The sequence below is a fragment of the Lichenostomus cassidix genome, chromosome 7 (genome assembly GCF_008360975.1).
Source record: "Lichenostomus cassidix isolate B80296 chromosome 7, HeHo_3.0, whole genome shotgun sequence".
Lineage (NCBI taxonomy): Eukaryota > Metazoa > Chordata > Aves > Passeriformes > Meliphagidae > Lichenostomus > Lichenostomus cassidix.
The window spans coordinates 16,928,554-16,948,531 of NC_139488.1; the positions used below are offsets into that span (position 1 = coordinate 16,928,554).

At 37.0% G+C, this 19,978-nt stretch overlaps 1 protein-coding gene across 2 annotated transcripts in view; it reads left to right on the forward strand.

Moving 5' to 3' along the window:
• OLA1 (Obg like ATPase 1) overlaps window positions 1-18,727 on the forward strand; it is a 130,969-nt gene extending 112,242 nt beyond the window's left edge. For both annotated transcript variants that reach the window (XM_085066427.1, XM_085066428.1), the window contains 4 exons: window positions 11,184-11,324; window positions 12,030-12,126; window positions 14,198-14,320; window positions 18,205-18,727. In XM_085066427.1, coding sequence (XP_084922553.1) covers window positions 11,184-11,324; window positions 12,030-12,126; window positions 14,198-14,320; window positions 18,205-18,306 — 463 coding nt within the window. In that variant the 3' untranslated portion in view covers window positions 18,307-18,727. The remainder of the gene's footprint in view (window positions 1-11,183; window positions 11,325-12,029; window positions 12,127-14,197; window positions 14,321-18,204) is intronic.
• The last annotated feature ends 1,251 nt before the right edge of the window (window positions 18,728-19,978 follow it).

Here is a 19,978-nt window from a genome sequence, read left to right on the forward strand (position 1 = left end):
AGCCTGTTTTTTATTCATGAACATTTTCATTTATGTTGACAACTATCATGTTTGCCACCACACATGGAGCCTTTTCTTTACTCGGAAGAGACTGAACATGAATTAGTATGTTTTTTGGGCTTATGTTCTGACTTGCTGTTGAAAAATGGTTTCTGGGCCAACTCATAAAAATAAAAGTAGCTTGCTCTTTAGGTTTGGCTTTTTGATCTTACTGTTAGTGCTAGTGTTTGTAAGGGTAAAGCATACCACAGAGCACTGTAACTTCAAGGGGGAACTTCTTTTCAGTCAAATTATTTTTTTATTGTTAAAATTGATGGGGGTATTGAATGCTTTCTAATTCCATAACTGATACAAAAATGAAGATGGGTAAACTAACAATTTTATAATAAATAAAATTTTAGTTTTGTACTTTAAAATAAGAATGTTTTGTGCACACTCACCCACAGAATAAGATTATTTACTTCAGACCGAAATTTACTTTGTCATTCCATTTTCAGCCTTAAAAATTTATGTGTCTAACTGATCCTTTAGTCTGTCAGGTAAATGAAGCATGACACTGATCCAGATACTTATTCTGGCTTCTGAAAAAAATCAAAGTTAGGGTTCCCCTAGGGACAAGTATGTTTTAGTAGATGATTCAGACATTGTTAATTTTTTTTCATTTCACCATAGTTTAGACAGGTAAACAGACTGTGTCTGTGGAATTGAACATCTTTGTGACAGCTTTTCAAATTAGTGAACATTTCATACAAAGCATCTCTGCACGCTGTGAAAATCCTGAACTCGTTTAGTGTTTTACATGGACATGTTCATATGACAGTACAGTATATGCTGTTGTATTTATTAGACATTGTTTTGGGGAAGTTTATCAGCGGGAGGCAAGACTGAGGCATATCACATAATTTTATGTGAGTGTCTTCTGCACATAAGGTGAGGGTTAGTTTCTAAAGCAGCCTATGAAAAGAGGAGAGGGGAGATGCTTTAACAAGAAAGTGAGAAAGGGAGCCCTAATTTAAGTACTCTGAAATGCCCTCAAAAGAGCCTCCTACTTCATTAACTATATAGGGAGCAGAGCAAGAGTAGGTATCTAAATCAGGGGTCTGAAGTAAAGCCTCATATTCTTTGAGTTGCTGTAGGTTGAATATTAACCATTCAACTAAACACTTCCATTGTTATACTGAGAGCTTAGGGGATGTTCTTTCTCTGGATAAATACCAAAGTTAACTTCTCTTTTGTTGAGTAGCATATTCCAGCCTAATAGCCAAATTTGATCTTTTTTTTCATCAAAAAACCCCACAGCTTAGCCCAGTGTCGCCAGCTTCTGTGATTCTTTTTACTCATCTCATTAAAATTGTTTCTTAAAACATAGAATTGCAGTATTTGTGATCACAAAATGTTAGTAGTTGTTAATGGCCCAAGGGGGCCGGGGGAATAAGCAGGTTTCGTTATTTTAAATCAGATATTCTTATTGTAGTAATATTTGACTCTTGCTTAATACTTACATAATTTTTAACAACTGATAGAGGGAGGAGAACATTCATATGAATTCTTTGGTCTGTAGAGTCTCTGCAATTAAGATCACACAGGCTAATTCTGGGGAAGTGAGGAAGGCATTTCCCTCTATCTTTTGTGAGCAGGAGAGGATATTTCAGTAAGAGAATTAGGGAGGAATATGCTGACCCAGTTTATGTAGGTTTCATTAAATTGTTGTGTGACTTCGGTGAAAGCCAAAACTAGCAATGGGGTAGTCTGTATTTGTGTTACTCATTGCATGATTTTTAATTAGCACTAGAGAAATACATCACAAATTAGTCTTTATAGTGTCTTACTTCAAGTACTATTAGTATATATTTATTTCATTACATGGGATTTTTATGTAGCTCTTATCTTTTGTCTGGGAGCATGGCTTTGTAGTTGCATGCACATAGTACATAAAAGAATTAAAGAATAAAATAAAAATAATAAATAATACAATAAAATTGTCATCCATTGTGTATTTTATGTAAAGTTGCTCTTGTTAAAGCTTCACCTCTTTCGATTTTGTTTTTCAAATACTCTATTAATGAATGCCTTATAGCTTTTTATGGGTTTATATATTTGAGACTTTACTATAATAGCACTGATATAAATTGTCTCACTTTGTACAGGACTCTTTAAGAATGTGACATAAAGAAGTCCTGTCAAGAGACAAAACTTCAAATGATCATGCCATAGCATAAGCCTGACTATGGTACAGGAACTTCCTGCTAATTTGTAATAGTATCTCAGTCATCATTTTGCACTGAAGTCTTGTGACTGAGATTCGCTCCTTCTGCGATAATGTATGAATGAGTAATTGTTAAATTATTTTGTTACAGTTTTCAAGATAAGCTTTCTAAACTATGTATTTTGTAAATGATAGCAATAAGAATTGCAAGATGTGATGTTAAAAGCATCTTTTAGTTAAGACAATTAATTTTCACAACTGGCAGACCAAGGAGAACTAGAGACGGTCAGCCTTTCACCTGCCAGCAGGTGCCACAGTGACAGTGTAGTACCATTTTCCTTGTTGTTTAAGTCATAATTGGTTTTGATCACCTTAATGCGACTATAACTTGGGTAGAGATATTACTACAGTCTTGAAAATTAGATCAGAAATGAAAGTTTTAAAAATGGATTGTAAGTTCTTTATTCTTCAGGAGTGGTGCTTCTTACAAACATTTAAAATAGGGTTACCTTGACTGACCTTTTGTTAGAGTGTATAAGCTGTATAATGTACTGAAAAATCTTTTCTTACTGGGAGCTCTACATATGTATCAACAGAAAAAAACCATCCTGGATTATTTTACTTTGTCTTTCTACCATCTTGATGTTTTTAAATTCAAGGTGGTTGTAGGCCATGAACTTAATTTTTCTGTTATGCATGCTGTATTTCTCCTAGTAATAGAAATCTTTTGTCCATTAACTACTGTCTGTACTTGATTCATAGGTAATGGCATGGTCTCTGGTGTTACTTCTTTTGCTGTTCCCACATCTTGCAAATGAAAGAAGTTTCATGTCCGTTAAGCCAAGTCGTTTTAATATGAAATGCGTTCAAAAAGTGGTCGGTCATATAAAGTTGTGTCCTTATGTGCTTTTAGCATACCATTAAACAGCCAGTATCTCTGGGTAGCCCTCTAGACCAGCTAAGCTGAGAATCCTCTGCTACTACCATGTTATGTTAGTTTATTAACAGAACTGTATCTTGAGGGTATAAAGTGCTTTGATAGGGATTTTCAGAATATTGCCTTGATTTTTTTTAATTCCCCTCTCAACTAGTGTTTTCTACCTGGAAGAATCCATATATAAGTGATCTCATATGGGATAATTTTTACTCAGGAGTCCTGCCATTTATAAGCATTCTTCGGTAATAACAAAATTCCTGATTGAACTTGGCTCCATGGCATTGTTGATTTTTGGGTGGTAGGCTAACTTCAGACAGCCTGTTCTTAGTAGTCTTCACCTGTTCCTGCAGCACCCTTCAGTTATATTGGCACAGCCAGTTCTAAGGATATGTGGGGAAAGTGAGCTGGTCCATCTTAAAAGACAGGGGCTGGAGTGGGGTGCTATGGTAGAACTAAATTCTCCCTCTAAAAGCTGCTTTTTTGCTGGATTATTTTTGTTGGTGAACAGCTTGAGTATGCCTACAGGGAGTGCTGGCTGGGGCCCTGCTCCATGTGCAGCTTGTAGCCGAAAAGCAAGTACAACATCTGGACTGGTAAGGAATGGGATGAGAAGCTCATGCCCAGGTTTTGAAAATGTTTCTTTAAAATCTGGGGTGCGCTATGAACTAAAATAGTAGTTTATTAAAATAGTAGGTGCAATACCAGTCACCCCATCTAACAAATGATTTTGCAGAATTATTGGGGATTTAAGCTAATGGCCATGACAGAGATCAAGGCTCTGGAAGAACTTGCTTTGACACACAAGGCAGAGAACCTGGGATTACTTACATTTCAAAGGAGAATGTTACAGAGTTATAAACTCATCTATATTAAATGTCAATGATGGTGTTGATCAGGAACTTCTATGATTCTTTTTTTGATACAGTGTAAGTTGAAATTACAGTGAAGTTAAAAAATGTGGATTTGGTAGAATGAAATACTTTATATACCCATTCTGTCATAAGGTTCCTAAGATCACAGGATGTATGGCAAGTCCCCAAAAGGTAAAGCATTTTAAGGAAGTGTCCACGTCCTGTTTCGAGGCTTGAGTCAATTGGTGTTAGGAGATGGGAGTGATATCTAATGTGTGAGATGGGTTGTCCACATTGGCCTCTTGTAAGGTTTAGTGACTGAATAGTGGAGGTGATGGTGGGCATGAGACTGTGGGAAGGTACTGAGGAGCTTAAAGCATTCAGGCTGTGAGGATAAATGTGGTGCCGAGTTCCTGAAGCTCTTGTCCTCAGGGGCTGAGAGGACACTCTTGCCCAGAGAGCAGCCCAGTGTGTGGAGGCAGTGCTTTTGCTCTGAGCTGTTACTAGAAAGTGTTTGCAGGTGGGGGCTGGGAAATGGCCTTTTGACATTGAAGGATTGCGGTGTTTCATCTGGCCAGCTGGGAACAGGGAATAAAAAAATAAATTCATAAGCATCACTGATGATTTAAGACCTGGTTGCTGAGGTCTGAAACAGGTATTTCCAAACCTTCTGTAGATTTGTCATATTCATAAAAAACTTACCATGGTGAGGAAGAAGGTACCTTTTTACTCCTTAATGTTTTCCTGTTTAGTCATCCTTTCTCCTTACACAATGCAAGAAGAAAGGAATACTCAGAGGAAGGCAGGTAGCAATAAAGAGAGCACAGTGCTTCAGTACAGCGGAGTGAGAACCACCTGTGCTTCTACTTCCCTTCTTCACTTTTGCCACAGACCATTCTGTGTTACAAAGCCGTTATATACATTCATTCTGTCCTTTTTACCATCCTATTCTTTATTAATTATAGAAATTTGGAATGAAAGCTTACTGCAGCTGTGACTGTTTCTGATCTATATAGGAATACATATGCATGTTATCCTCATCTATGTGCAGCACTGTGAACAGTGGGACCTGATTCCCATGGAGTCTGTGCAGGATAACACAACAGAAGGGAAGGACATCACCTAGGCACTGTGTCATGCAGCACTGGTGCTTAGGTAGATTAGATCTTTCTCTCCCATTCTCCTAAATCAACTAAACCTAGCGGTCCTCACAGTTTTCGGACCTGGCAAAAGCAACAATTGCTGCCTAACTCATCATCATTTTAGATAGTTTGTGGATAATGGATGAGGTTTCAAAAGACAAAAGGAATCCACAAAGAGGAAAGAAGAAACAAGTTATTTCTAAGTCAATGTATTTTCTTTTGCTTTCAAGAAAAATGTTGGAATAATTCAACTTTTTAATCCCCTAAAAGCATCTCAGTTGTCTTTACAAATTCATATTGACAGTTCATTATGTGTCTGAATTGGCAGATGAGTCTAATGTTTTGTTTGTGGTAAATTTAATGGTCTTGCATATAGTGAAAAAATATACTGCATATTGGGATTTTTATTAAGCCTTTAAAGGTTTCGGTGCCTTACAACATTCTCATAAACAAGATAGGAAATATTAGCTTGATGGAAATTCCTAGAAGTTGAATGTGCAAGACTGGTTGGAAAATAATACACAGAGCATGGCTATCAGTGGTACACTTTCCTAACAAGGAGTATCTCATTATGAGATCTGCAGAAGCAGCTACTGGTTGAATACTGTTACATATTTCCATTAATGAGCTGGATGGTGAGCACTCTTGTTAAGTCTGTAGCTGATCCCCAATCTAGGAGATGTCCATGTATGCATAGAACAAAATCAGAACTTAGGGGCATCTCAAGAAATAAAAGAAATAATTAGGAAAAAAATAGCCATGGTGCAGCTCCTGGGAAGGATTTTATACAGGAATAATCAACTACGCAAACGTAGTATTGAGAATAGCTAGTCAAACAGGGTTATGCAATAAGCTGTAAACTGAGTATGAGATAATGTTGCAGTGCTGTCACAAAAAGGCAAATGCTAGACTGTGGTTAATAAACAGGAGAATCACCTGAAAAATGAGTTAATCCTCTAGCTATTTTTAATGTTTATAAGGCATTATTATTGAAATCTCTGAGAAGTGTATCAAGTACTGTGTGCTTTCAGAAACTTCTAGACCAAGTGAAGAGAGTCCAAAAAACAGGTTCAAAGTTAGAAGTAATATGGGGCTTACAAGGACAGCCTCAAAATGAAAATGACCTTAAATTTAAGATACGAGTAGGGAGTGAATGTTCCCAGTCCATAGCCTGTAGGCTCAGTTTAACAAAAATAAAGGTGGCTTAGGCTACAGCTATGGAAAACTTCTCAACAGTAGGGAGCAAGCACTAAATTAATTTGGTTTAGAAAGTTTTAAAAATCAGGATTGCTCATAACTGCCAACAGGAAAAGCCTGGTGGAATTTCTGAGCCCTCTTGTTCTCATTCTTATCCATGGATCTTTTTTCCAGTCTTTTGAATATTTTGATCATTTACTTTGATCTTATCTGCATTTCTTTCTTTCCTTCTTGGGCTGCCTGATGTTTTCTTTTCCCTGCCATGCTCTTTTGTTTCTGTCATTTTCCACTCACAGGTCAGGTGTAGAACAGAAAAACAATTGTTTCTCTTCCATGAGTTAGATGGGGAGTTTTTTTTTGGTCTTGCTTGTACAAAAGCATACTTTCACAAATCACCTTTCTTCTCAGGGGTCAGTTTTTCAGATCATCTTGTCTTGCAGGTGTCCACTGAGCTTAAGCTTTTTCTGCAGCTTCTCTCTTCCATCACTACTTCAGATTTCTATCTGAACTCTGTCTCTGTTCCCAGCTGGATCTCTCATGTGAAACTCTCTCAAATATTGATTTGTAGGTAATGTTCATTCTGCAACTTTTATACCTTTTTATTTTGGTTGGCTGCAGGTTTTGGTTTCTTCTGCCTCAGTAAGCATCACCATTTTAAAGTGAAGGCACCTCCTGCTCAGCTCCCCTTTCTGGTGCTCTTTGCTTGTTGGTGTTCTCAATGAATGCCCTCCTTTTTAAGCCTTTCTCCAAGATCTTCTGCATCCTGATTTAGGATCAGGAGGTAACTCTGGTAGATGTCCTGATCCATCTGCACTTGAAGTCACTGGCACCTGTGGTTTACTAGATAGGCTGATATGCTGCTGATATTCCTTACATCCTTACCAAACAGCAGTAACAGTGTTAGGTGGAAATGAGCATCTGAATTCCTCTTCACTGTTTTCCCTGATCAGAATTTTGAGTGCTGCCTTCACTTGCAAGTTGATGAGATCTGGTTTTGCACTTGCCTTGGTTTTGTTCTCTTGTCAGGCTTTTACACAGTCATAATATGCTTTTCTGCTTGCTGTCACAGAATGAATCGATGTCTTGCTGTCTCTTGGGTCTCTATTTTTTTTCCAGAAAAGATATGTTGTCTGTTTTGTGGCATCAATCAGATTTCAATTCAGGAACCCTCTGTAGTTGCTGTTGGCACACTCCTCTCCAGATGGGAGGGAGGAACCAAGCCACCTCAGTCAGGAAAGTCTGTTGGATGTTGAAGAAATCCCGTGCTGTTACACTGGTTTCACTTAATTTTTGGTTTGCTTTGTTAAGAAGGGTTTTCATCTCAAGCAGTTTCTTGTTTCTTAAAGTAGTTTCAGCTGTTAATCATGGTCATTGGTGCTGCCAGTTCTACTTTTTGGTCGTTTTTTACTTTTCATTTTGTTACATTTTAGTGTGCAGTGGGGTTTTTAAGTGTCAAAAGTCTTTAAGCGTAAAATCCAATACTCTTCATTATTCATTTTCAAGTATAGCATGAAATAACAGAGAGATGCTCCAGGATTTGCTTATCTTAACAAAGGCCTAAAATGAGTGTATTAATGCTGTCCTTTTACAGACATACATAATTTTCTTTGGAAAAATTATGGGCTCAAATAAAACAGACTTTGACATGAATTGTTACCATTTGTTAAGACCATTTTGTTCTGTTTAGCACACTTGGTTATCCCTAACAGGAAAGCAAATGTGCACTATTATTTTATTGATTATTATTTAAGCATTCTGTTTTGGGCAAAATGTAATTCTGAAATATATCAATAGTTACATTTGAGTGTGTACTTTTTTGTTTATTTTCTCTATTTTGATCACATATAGGGGAATTCCATGGTACTTTTTAGTAATTCCTGTGACATTGAAAGTCACAAAAGTAAAAGACTCGGGCAGAGAACCTGACTGTCTGTACAGAGTGGGATGCAGTACCTTATTCTTTTAGTGAGGCTGTAGCAGGTCTGATGTCAGTCACTTCAGAGACCTTTAGACCTCAGTGCTCATTTATTGCTAAAATGTAGCAGCTCTGCTCCTGCATTATGAAGATCGTCTGTCAACACTTTGAGATATTCTCCTTTGTTATTAAGCTTGTGATGCTCTACACTGTCAGGTTTTTTGCCAATTATAGTTAAGGTACAATGGTGTATTCACTGGATCAAAGTCTCACACTGGCGGTAGAGGAATGATTTGTAAGTCTTTATTCATCTGAATCGTACAATAGAATACCTGAGGAATGCAAATAATCCCTCTAAGGACTCAATAGAAAAGCTGTTTAAATGACAGTCTAAGACTATTATTATTCTGAATTGGTGTTTTAGCCAAAGTAATTATTTCTTATCTTGTTGCTCCACAATAGTTCTTAATTTATTAGTTATGATGACCATATTTACCAAACAGAATTTGAATCCAATATTTGCCATTACTTTCATGTTCATTTCACTTCTTCAAGTTTGCATGTTTCATTTCATCTTTCTTCACTTGGCACATTATTTAATCAGAGGCCAACGTTAGATAATGCCTTAAAATATCTATAAAGGATGTATGTGCAGATATTGAAGTACACTTATGAATTGTAGATTCATTTTGAGATACATTTTCTGTAAAAGTTGGCCTTTATAAGCTCTGAACTTAGATACCTAATTTGTTAGCCAAAATAAATTAGTTAACTACAAATGTCAGTTTTAGAAGTGCTGTTAAATGTCACATGTCACATTGAGAAACACACCTTAATTGTGATTTTCAGTTCAGATGTTTCTGAAGGCGATAGTGTTTCAGTATCAGTCCTGGATTCCAGACTATGTTTTCACTGGATAACTGGGGGCAAAAAGAGATTAGTATAATGAGGATTGAAAAACACTGATGGGGTATTTACATAAGTAAATGATAGAAGACCAGTCTTATATAACAAATGTGTGAAAACTGTTGAGTGAACTTCTATATTCTTTGTCCCATCTAAAACCCTACTCAGTCGGCCATGCACTTAATCTCATAATAGCTCTGATCCCCTGCTATTTTCTTTGACAAATGTGTGTTGATGAACTTGTGGTTCAGTTCATTTTTTTCTGAAGTGACATTTGCATTGATTATTTAAAGGTTTGCAGGCCACAGTTTCAAAGCACTTTAGTATAATAGCAGTTAAAACCTTAGTCTAAATCTTGCAGATTAACAGGACTAAGAAAAAGAACTCAGCAAGCATAAAGCCCTGTGCTGTATGGTTGGTGCTTCAGGTCTGAAACATCTCCTGCACCCAAAGTACTATGTAATTTGATTATTCATCTACAGGAAGTATTCCCATGGCTCCTGTGTTTGCTTGCAGAGCACAGAGTTGTCATTTTTACCATTCATACCTGTTCAGAAATAGTGTCCTATTAATGATAGTGAACTCCTTGCAGGTAATTTATAAATGTCTCCCCTAAACTTACAATAAATACTTGCAGTCAGGAATATGATGCTTGTGTTTAAAATTTTTTTGAACACGAGCTAATGCTGTAAAGTTTTCACAGAATCACAGAATATTCTGAGTCAGAAGGGACCCACAAGGATCAAGTCCAGCTCCTGACCCTGCACAAAACATCCCTATGAGTCACAACGTGTGCCTGAGAGTGTTGTCCATCTAGGTGAAGAAACTTTTTCTAACACCCAACCTAAACCTCCCCTGACACAACTTCAGGCTGTTCCCTCAGGTCCTGTCACTGTCACCACAGAGAAGAGATCAGCACTGCCCCTCCTCTTCCCCTCACGAGGAAGCTGTAAATGCAATGAGGTCTCCCTCAGTCTCCTCCATGCTGAACAGACCAAGTGCCATCAGCCACTCATACAGCTTCCCCTCAAGGCCTTTCACCACCTCTGTTCTCTCCTTCCGACACTTTCTAAGGGCTCTATATCTTTCTTACATTGTGGTACCCAAAACTGCCCCCAGCACTTAAAGTGAGGCTGCCCCAGTGCAGAGCAGAGCAGGACAATCCCCTCCCTTGCCTGGCTGTGCTTGATGCCCCCCAGGACACGGTTGGCCCTCCTGGCTGCCAGGAGGCTGACAATTTTGTTAACTTCAGTAGGATAATGAATGTTCAAAAACTACCACCATAAGTTTGTTGTTCTAAATTTGTTGTTTTAATCAACTTTAAAACATGATGAACAGCAAACTGTTGTGGATGCTGCCAGTTATGGAAAATCAAGGAGAATAGGAAATTTTTTTCTTTATTCAGAAATAATCATAATATAGTATCCAGAAGCTTTGTCCTGGGACAGTAGTAGAAAGGTGGCAAAAACTAGTAGAAACATGGGCCTGTATTGATCAGCTATGACATACTCCAAGATCATCAGCCAGAAAAAGCAGGTGCAGCTTGGTATATAGGAATTTATAGTGTGTGGTGTTCTTTTCTACCTGCTAATATCAACAGTCTTAGCTATTGAGATGCCTTTCTTTTAATTAAAAAAATTTTAAAAGTCAGGAAAAACTGAAGTTCCTCAGTTTTACCACATTTGATAAATATCATTCTTGGAAGTGCATTTTTCTCTCAGGAAGTTTTATTCACTTTTTAGATTGCAAGTGTTTAACCTCTGCCAAACACCTAGTTATTGTCCCAAATTATGCCTATTTCTGATAGATTAAATGCCAAACAGAAACCAAGAAACAGTGAAATGTTAATGGAGTACACCTGAAGCAATTGCTGCCTGTTAATGCCTTGACCTTGGAAAGCAATACACAAAAAGATGGCATCATAAATCCGTGCAATTCTTATGAATATGTATGTGCTACTTGATAATAATGAATGTGGTACAGCCATGCATGCACTACAAGATAATGTTGTGCCCTTTGTTGTCTACAGGTTGATAAAAATTAAAGAGTGGGTGGACAAGCACGACCCGGGTGCTTTGGTCATTCCTTTTAGTGGGGCCTTGGAACTCAAGTTGCAAGATATGAGTGCTGAGGAGAAACAGAAGTATCTGGAAGAGAACATGACACAAAGGTTAATTAGCATTCATTTTCCCTACACTTTATTATCAACTATTTCCTTGCAGTAATTTAATTGCTTGCGCTGATAGAATAATAAATGACAGAGTAATTACCATTATAAAGAGAGAATCTTCTCCTTTCTTTACCATGAGACAGAGTGAAAAGATTTATTTTAAATTAAGTTTTTAACTGTCATCTGTCATCTCTGTACAGTGTTTTAATTATAACATAGGTATTAGTTATGTATATTTTTGAGAAGGAACGATCACCAAAACTGTTTCGTCATCCATGGGGAATAAGGACAGTGGAGAAAATTTTGCCATAATTTTCTGAAGAACTATAATAAATTGGTTCAATATTGAATTCCAGTCAAACAGATATGCTTTCATGACCTGGATTCCTGAAAATTGCATGAGGCCAAGAGTGCTGCCTGATAGGGTGATTTATATTTATCCCATGTTTCTGTAGCCTGCCAAATAAACAAATCAAAATACTATCTTTATGATTCTGCAGTAAAAAAAGTAGTTCTTCTAAAGCGAGTTCAATGTAAAAGGCGACTTCAGTTATTGCTGTGATTAAAAGTAGACCTGGTATCTTCAAAATATGTGATGTCTTTCCACGTAGATTGATTACTTGGCGCATTTAGCTGTTTTATGTGTATATGCTGAATGAATTGGATTCCTTCCCTTTTTTTTTTTCTTTTTTTTTTTTTTTTCAGTGCTTTAGCAAAGATCATTAAGGCTGGATATGCAGCACTCCAACTAGAATACTTTTTCACTGCAGGCCCAGATGAAGTGCGTGCATGGACCATCAGGGTAAGATTCATACTTATTCATCAGCTATATCCAGTTCCACACTATTGAATTCAGATTGATATCACTGACTTTGAAGTTTGTCATGGTGGCGGTTAGCTAGTCATTACAGATGAGGTTTTTGTCCAGGATAACTTTAATTATTTGTGAGCTGCTGAACAGTGAAAGTGGAGCTGCATTGATTGAGGCAGGTAACAATTGATTCTGCCTATTACATAGTCTGAATTTCTTCATCCTGTAGAATCTGTCTACCCTCCTCCTGTGGTCAGAGATAAGACGTACCAGTATTGTGCTTGCTTAATCTGTGTGACTGGGTTTGTCTGCAGTGAAATTGATGTTGCTTTTCATTTTGTATTCACTAAGTTTGTTTGGGTTGCGGATGGTTCATTCCTCCTGTGCTTTGCTGGGATTACATTTTTAGCAATAAAAGCAATATAACGTCATTATATTCCTCATGGATACACAGTTGGGCTCAAAATCCTAAAATCAGTGTGCAGTAATTCAGGTCTTTTACTGACTTTAGTATTTAGACCTATTTTATTTTGGTAGTTTTATATGTTTATCTGGGAACTTATGTAATGCCCAAAATGATGTTATGTATTTTAAATATTGATGTAGAATGATTATAGCCATAGAGATCAACTAATTTATTCCCAGAGGACAGTAAGAGCTGAGCTGTAGTGGTTTGCCTTTGAATGTAAATATGTTATAATATAAAGATCAATACTGAAAAATAATTTGCAATGTGTATAGTTGCAAACTCTTACCTTAAAAATTACGACAATGTCAACTTTTGGAAGTGCAACTCAGTCTTTAAGCTTTTATTTTTTGCATCAGTGTATTTAGGGCTGTGCAATGAGTTTCAGTGCTGTATTTAATTTCATTCACTGGAATTAATTTGTTTTCATTAATCAACATAATTTCCTGTAAATTTATATTTTTAATAGTACTGCCACAGATGTTTGTGTATGTGTTTTAGCACATTAAACTTATTTTCTTATAAGCATGTGTGGGGTTTTTTTTTTGCTTTTTCCCCTCATCTGTTTACATGATAACTGCTTGCTAAAGTCCCTGAAATAGCAATCAAAATAATATAAAAGCAGGAGTTTTGTTGTTCTGATTCTTGCCATAGTTTTTAAAAGCACATTGTGAAATTCCACTGTTTTCAGTAGGAGTGCTTGCTCTTTATTAGAGAATTTGAAAGCTGGTTTATCTTAAGACTGATTGTGAGTATCTTTGATTTAATGTGCAAAGATATTTAGTCAGGTAAGCATCAGTGAGTAGCCATATTAACCCAATACATCTTTTATTGTAAAAACTGTGCTTTACAGTGTCAGACTCCTTAGCACTTTAACATGCTTTATTAAGCAGCCTTTAGGTCACCATTATTGCTCAAATTTCTCTCCATGGTTGTATGTGCACAGAATGTATGTCCTTGTAATTTAAAGCATGCAGCTGTAATGCATTCTCCTCTATTGCATAAACTTAAATTATCGTATAGTTGTCTGTGGTTTTTTTATTTTTTAGTGATTCAGTTGTTGGCGTTTTGATAAGAATACTCGGTTTTGTTCTATATCAAACTTACTAAAATTATTCTGAAATAAAAATATGCTAATGTGTATGGCTTGAGATCCATACGCTATTTCTCATTGTAAATGTGGTTCATTAAGAATGTTATAATTTAATTGAAATTATTTGGATGTAAGTGAAAGGGTTGATTTTTCAGATTTTAAAGTTATTTTAAAATCTTCATCTTCTTCACTTTCTGTGTAGAAAGCTAGGGATCGAAGTGAATCTCACAACAAAACACAGTCATAGCTTCTGAAATCAATACTGCTGTTGATACCTATTAGGAAAAACAAAGCTGCTGTTCTTTAATGTCAGTTGGTTTATCTGTGACGAAGGCACTGTCTGTGTCCCAGTATTGAGGATCACCCAGCTGGATGTGTGACATTTTAGCTGATACAAAACAAAGTTTCAGCAGATCCTGAAAGCATATAAAAAGGGAGAGACCTCTTTCTGCAATCAATCTTCTTAAATGCAATTAATTTTCTTCTGGTCTTTCTTTTGACAGAAAGGGACGAAGGCTCCTCAGGCAGCAGGAAAGATTCACACAGATTTTGAAAAGGGATTCATTATGGCTGAAGTAATGAAATATGAAGATTTTAAAGAAGGAGGTTCAGAGGCTGCTGTCAAGGTGAGCTCCCCATCTTTTTCTTCTCCCTCCATATGTGCCATTTTTCCATTTCAAGTCTGATTTTTCACTGGAAAGAAGTTCTTAATGCTAAGTGAATCTTCAGTCACCTCTAGCAATAGACCAAAGTCCATTTTCATCTTTTACTGAATAAAGAGTTCAAATGCACCAACTTACTGGACAGGAATGCAGCTATTTCAGTATTCAAGATGTAACACTGCATGGACTGCATGTCAGCACTAAGACCAAAGGTTATGCTAATGTGTTGGGGTGGTTTTCTCTTTGTTTACATATCAGTGTTCAGAATTTAATAAGTTGTGAAACCAACTTAGTTTTGAAAAATTGTATTTTTAATATGAGAGAGATCTTTTTAATCACTTCTAAATGGAAACAAGAAACATAGAAAATCTGTTTCTTCTAAAAATATGTCATCTTATTTTGAGTTTGGAATAAAGGTATTAAAAATGGCAGATGCAAATGATTAAGATAAGAATATTATATTATAAAATTGTATCCTTTTTTCAGGATTAGTAGGTTCCACTTCTAGGCTCTGATAAGCATAATTAGGATCTTAAAATTTACCATTTCAGTATTTCATTCAATTGCCCTTTGATGTCTTATTCAAAAATGCCATGCCGTACTTTGATCGTTCAGGGTGGCTACTACTATGTGCTGAATAGACAGGGAAAATATTTAATGGAAAACTTTTTCTTCCTTGAGCCTCTGGTTCTTTGTGATGACACTTGTATTGAGAAGAGTTTTATCTGCTTTCTCAACACTAGAGGGCAGAGACTGCTCGGGTGCCCAAAGTTGTGCCCTTTTAGAGCTGACAAATTATATCTGATTTGACATTATTAAGTACGAAATGAACTTGTACATGACAAAAAATGTCATAAGGAAAGCTGTTCTTCCCTGCATTGCTAATGCATTATTTCCACCTTCTTTAAGCAGAGAAACTTACCTTTATTTCATACACAGTTGATTTCTCATTTGGCATTTTTGACGTTTTCTTAAGATTTGTATTTTATAAAATTGCAATTACAAAGCACATTAGTTTGATTTACTAAATCTCAGCATTTGAAGGTTCCTACACACAATAATGTGTTAAAGAATTTAAAAGGTTCAGCTTTATTGTTTGCTGTTTGATAGCTTGAAAGGTATGCAAAACTATGATTTCAAATTCAGCCTATTCTCAGTGGTATCACTAAGGAAGATCATACTGAGCAGCAGGACTTTAATAGGTTTGTTTGAACCCCAGGAAGTGAGGGAAAAAAATCCCGTATAATTGGTTCGTTGCGGCATGTGAACTGCTTTATGAAAAGGGAAGTAGAGTTGTAGTTGTAAAGGGAAACCACAGCTATAAATAAATCTAATATTCTGCAGTCAGAAACCACTTTACGTAACTGAGATTCAAATTTTGCCAGCATCAGTTTTTGATGCTCAGATACGAGTGTTTTCCCTGAGAGACTGCATCAGTTAACACCTATTGAATTAATCAGTATTTTGCTTGTATATTTTTATTTGCTTTTCTCAATGTGAGATTCTAAAAATCAAGCTTCCATACTCAAATTATATTTAATGATTAAATTTTTATTGTTATGAAGTAACAGTAAAACAAGCAGATTTGCATTTGTTACTCAGTTTTAAAATCAAGGTTAGGAGAAAACCTTGTTCTTAAAATAAAGTGTCATATTCCTCTGGTCTTTTCTAATTTTCATTTAATACAATGTTTCATGCCCTAGACAATACTAATTACTTTTATATTGCTGGTAAATTTCAAAATTAAATTTAGGTGCTTTTAGGAGTCAACAGTGGTAGTGGGAGTTGCTTGCTTTGTATATTATCAAGTTGATCGATTTTTAAGTTTGATTTTGTGTGTGTTTAACACCAGTACAGCATAACTAATTTAATGCCAGTGCTGTGAACTATACACTGAATAGCTCTGTGTGGGCTTTGTAGTCTACAGGGATATCACATTATTAGCAATCATATCTGCTTAGGCAAAGCTGGCTTCTACAGATGGCTGCTTTCAAGTGCAAATGAACTGGTTAGACGTGTCTTGTTTAATACATACTCAAGATTCACAAATGGGTATTGATTTTTTCAACCAGTGTTTCTGATAGCAATGGAAATGGATTAAATGGTCTCTAGAGAATTTAAAGGAACACTGTCACTTTTAATTAACTGTAAACTGGAAACAAAAATACATAAACTTACATTAGTGTATCAAAATGTATTTAATTAAAGAAGTCTAGGCCACATGGATAGTGTGCACTACTGTGCTAAAAAAATCTGTTCTGTTACTTTGTGGAGGACGGTTTTCTCTACAAATATTTGTGAGTAATAAATTTATTCAGCTGTAAAATGTTTCTGTACCTATGCCTGCAGCTTACGCTTTCTGATGATTTTTACAGCATTGTTTTATTAGTGTTTATGCCATCAATTAGTCTAATTACTCTTGACTTTAAGCATTATCAGGATCTTGAAAGGAAAGAACTTGAAAGGAAACCTTTTACAGTCTAAACAGATTTCCAGAAATAGGAAAGCATTTGCAAAGTACTATTTCTTGTGTATCAATAGTGTCATATGGGGTAAAGTACTATTTCAGTATGTATTTATTATCAGCGCTATCTTAGCTGCGGTTTTCCGTAGGCTAGCATCCCTGGGAGCAACATTTAAATAAGGAATGACAGCAACAAGGTTATCCAGCCTCTAAATTTCTAGGCAGCAATATGGGGAAACGCGTTGCTTTACAGAGCAGGTTTGGTGAAAGAAAGGTGTCAAAGTTAACTGTGTACCATTAATCTGATCTGTTCTACAGCAACTAAGGTCATTAGTTAACAGCTTTCCTGTAATGGGATCTTAGCATGCCACCACTGTGATAGTGTCATTGAGAATAATGGCACAGTGAGGTCTTGCATGGAAGCACTTTCTCCTGCAAGAGAAAACTTCAAAACAGGAATGGGTATTGAACTAAAGCTGAAGCTCTCAACTTTTCCATATTGTAGACACTTTTCAAGATAAATGCTTCAGCAGACCACCTCCCGCCCAGCCTGTCAGGCCTAATGCCACAGCCTCTGTAATGCTGGGTTTAATTACGGTAACAGTAGAAAAATATAATAATAAATTCTAATGCGGAAAGTACTGATATTTAATAGATTCCTTGCCTATTTTCTGCTCTCCTCAAGTACAGCATTTTAATAATGAATTTTCTTTTCATGTCTTTGGTCCATACGCCTTTTCCTGTATCCTGGTTTCACAGCCTATCTGCTCTTCTATCTGCCCTTCTGAAGCAGATTCCTTCTAAAGGAAATCTGTGACAGAAGAACTGAGCCTGCATTTTGTGCTCCTCAGCCCTTCATTATATGGGCACAAGCAGACAAGAGCCTGAGTCAGGCACAGTTGGGCTCTTGCAGGGTGTCCCCATGGCTGGTGGTGTCAGGACCCTCTTGCCTGGGGCTTGGGAGCCCCGAGGTGTCAGTGGGGAAACTGCTGCTGACTGCCCTTTCCAGCAATGCTGCTTTGCAGTCCTGCCACCAGTGTTTGCCATCTGCAGGGATTGCAGATGAAGGAAAAGAAAGCCAAATCAAAAAAAAAAAAAAATTGAAGTGTTTTAGTGTCCTTTATCTTGCCAGGGTCTACCACTATATAATGCAGGTGCGTTTTAAGCACTACAGATCCAGTGGAGGCTAAATTACTTTCATATATATATTTTATATGTATGTCAAACCAAGTGGTGTCAAACTGAGGAGTATTGTGACTGTCAAACTCTGAAGCTGAAGTATTACCATTTCTTTACTAAAATGTATTTAAATAATTGCCATTTGAAAATACTATAAAATGTCTAATGAAATAACCCATTTTCCTTTTGTCTGTTCCATTTACAGGCTGCTGGAAAATACAGACAACAAGGCAGAAATTACGTAGTAGAGGATGGAGATATTATCTTCTTTAAATTTAATACACCTCAACAACCCAAGAAGAAATGAATATCAGATGTTGTTCACTCAGAAATGAACTGTGCTGCTTCAAAAAGCGTATGAATTTTTATTTGGAATTGGAATATCTGGAAACAAAAAGCATACAGTTTCTACCTAGGGAACCTCCCTCCCCCCCAGTGAAATTATTCTTGTTTGTTTTGAATTAAAATATGGCACCTCCAGCAAACATGCAAGTTCACTAAATGTGAACAGCTTTGCATTTCAAACGATTAAGACCCTACTCCAAATTGTAGAAGCTTTTCAGGAACCATATTACTCTCATGATACTTCATTAATCTCCATCATGTATGCCAAGCCTGACACGTTTGACAGTGAGGACAATGTGGCTTGCTCCTTTTTGAATCTACAGATAATGCATGTTTTACAGTACTCCAGATGTCTACACTCAATAAAACATTTGACAAAACCAGCCTTGGTGTGTTTGGGGATGTCTGTATTGACTGACTGTGGTGTGCTGAATGCGATACGGCACCTGGTGGATGCTGATTACAGAATTTTAAGACGTGTATGATACAGTAACTGGCAGTGTGGGGCAGCTGCAATTGTATCTTGAAAGTGAGTCTTTCATGGGAATCAGAAGATTAGGATGCCAATGATTTGTCTCAAGAAAGTTAATGAATTTGTAGATGGACGTTCACTGAAAGATGATAGTAAGGATAATAACAATGGCAGCATAAATGATTTTTACTGGAGAGAGGAAATTTATGTAGAAAAATCACGTTATCTATGAGACTGAAGGTTTTTCATTCAAATAATTTTGAAAGAGTATTTCACTCTGGCCTTGAAATTAATAAATCAGTGAGGCTGGAGCAGTAGTACCTGATGTTGTGTGTTGTCCTCTCAGGTCTGGTTTTGAGGCCAGCGGAGGGTGACACAGATACTGCTGTGAAGGAAGAGGTCATGCTGTGCTGGATAGGTAAGTTGTTCTGCTGAAATGAGGTTGCACTGGGAGTACCTTCTTACCTCTTTTAAACTGTGAAGGAGAGCTGATCACTTTGGGTAATAGAAAAATAAGGTGTTAGCAAAAATAAAATCAAGTTTGTAATTTTAGTGTGAGGTGTAGAGCTGTTCTTTCTCACAGTATGTTCAGTGTGTTTAAAACAGCATGCCTTTTTCTGAGTGCCCATTTGCTGGCAGTTTCAGCCACAGGGTCAGTGGGGTCAGGGCTGGCAGTGGTGCTGTTGTTACCTGTGGCTTGTTGGTGTGCCAGGCCTCTTGTGTAATGGTGAAAAATTCACTAGTATGAGCCCTGAAAAGGCAGCTTGCCACTGGCTAACTCCTCACTGTGTATAAGGCACTGGGAGTGCTGGTCACATCCTGCTCCGAGACTTTCCCTCGAGATGCCACCTTTGAGCTTCACTGCTCAATTCTGAGAGAGTAAGACATGTTTCAGCCAGAGCCACGAGCCTCATTGTTGAAAAGTTGGCATCATGCCTTTAATTGCACCGAGAAAGAGGGAGGGCAGATAACTTCAGTACCTAGCTGTTGATTTTGTTTTAAAGAGTATCTCCTTTTTTCATGGGGGCAAGAGCAGGGACAGTATTGTAGAGCAGAGAAATTAGGGCTTCAGATGTTTTGGAACCCTTGAAATTCTCTTTTGTATCGTCTCCCTGGTGCGGCTAGTATTTGTTCCTGGCGTTATTTTGATGTTACATAATTG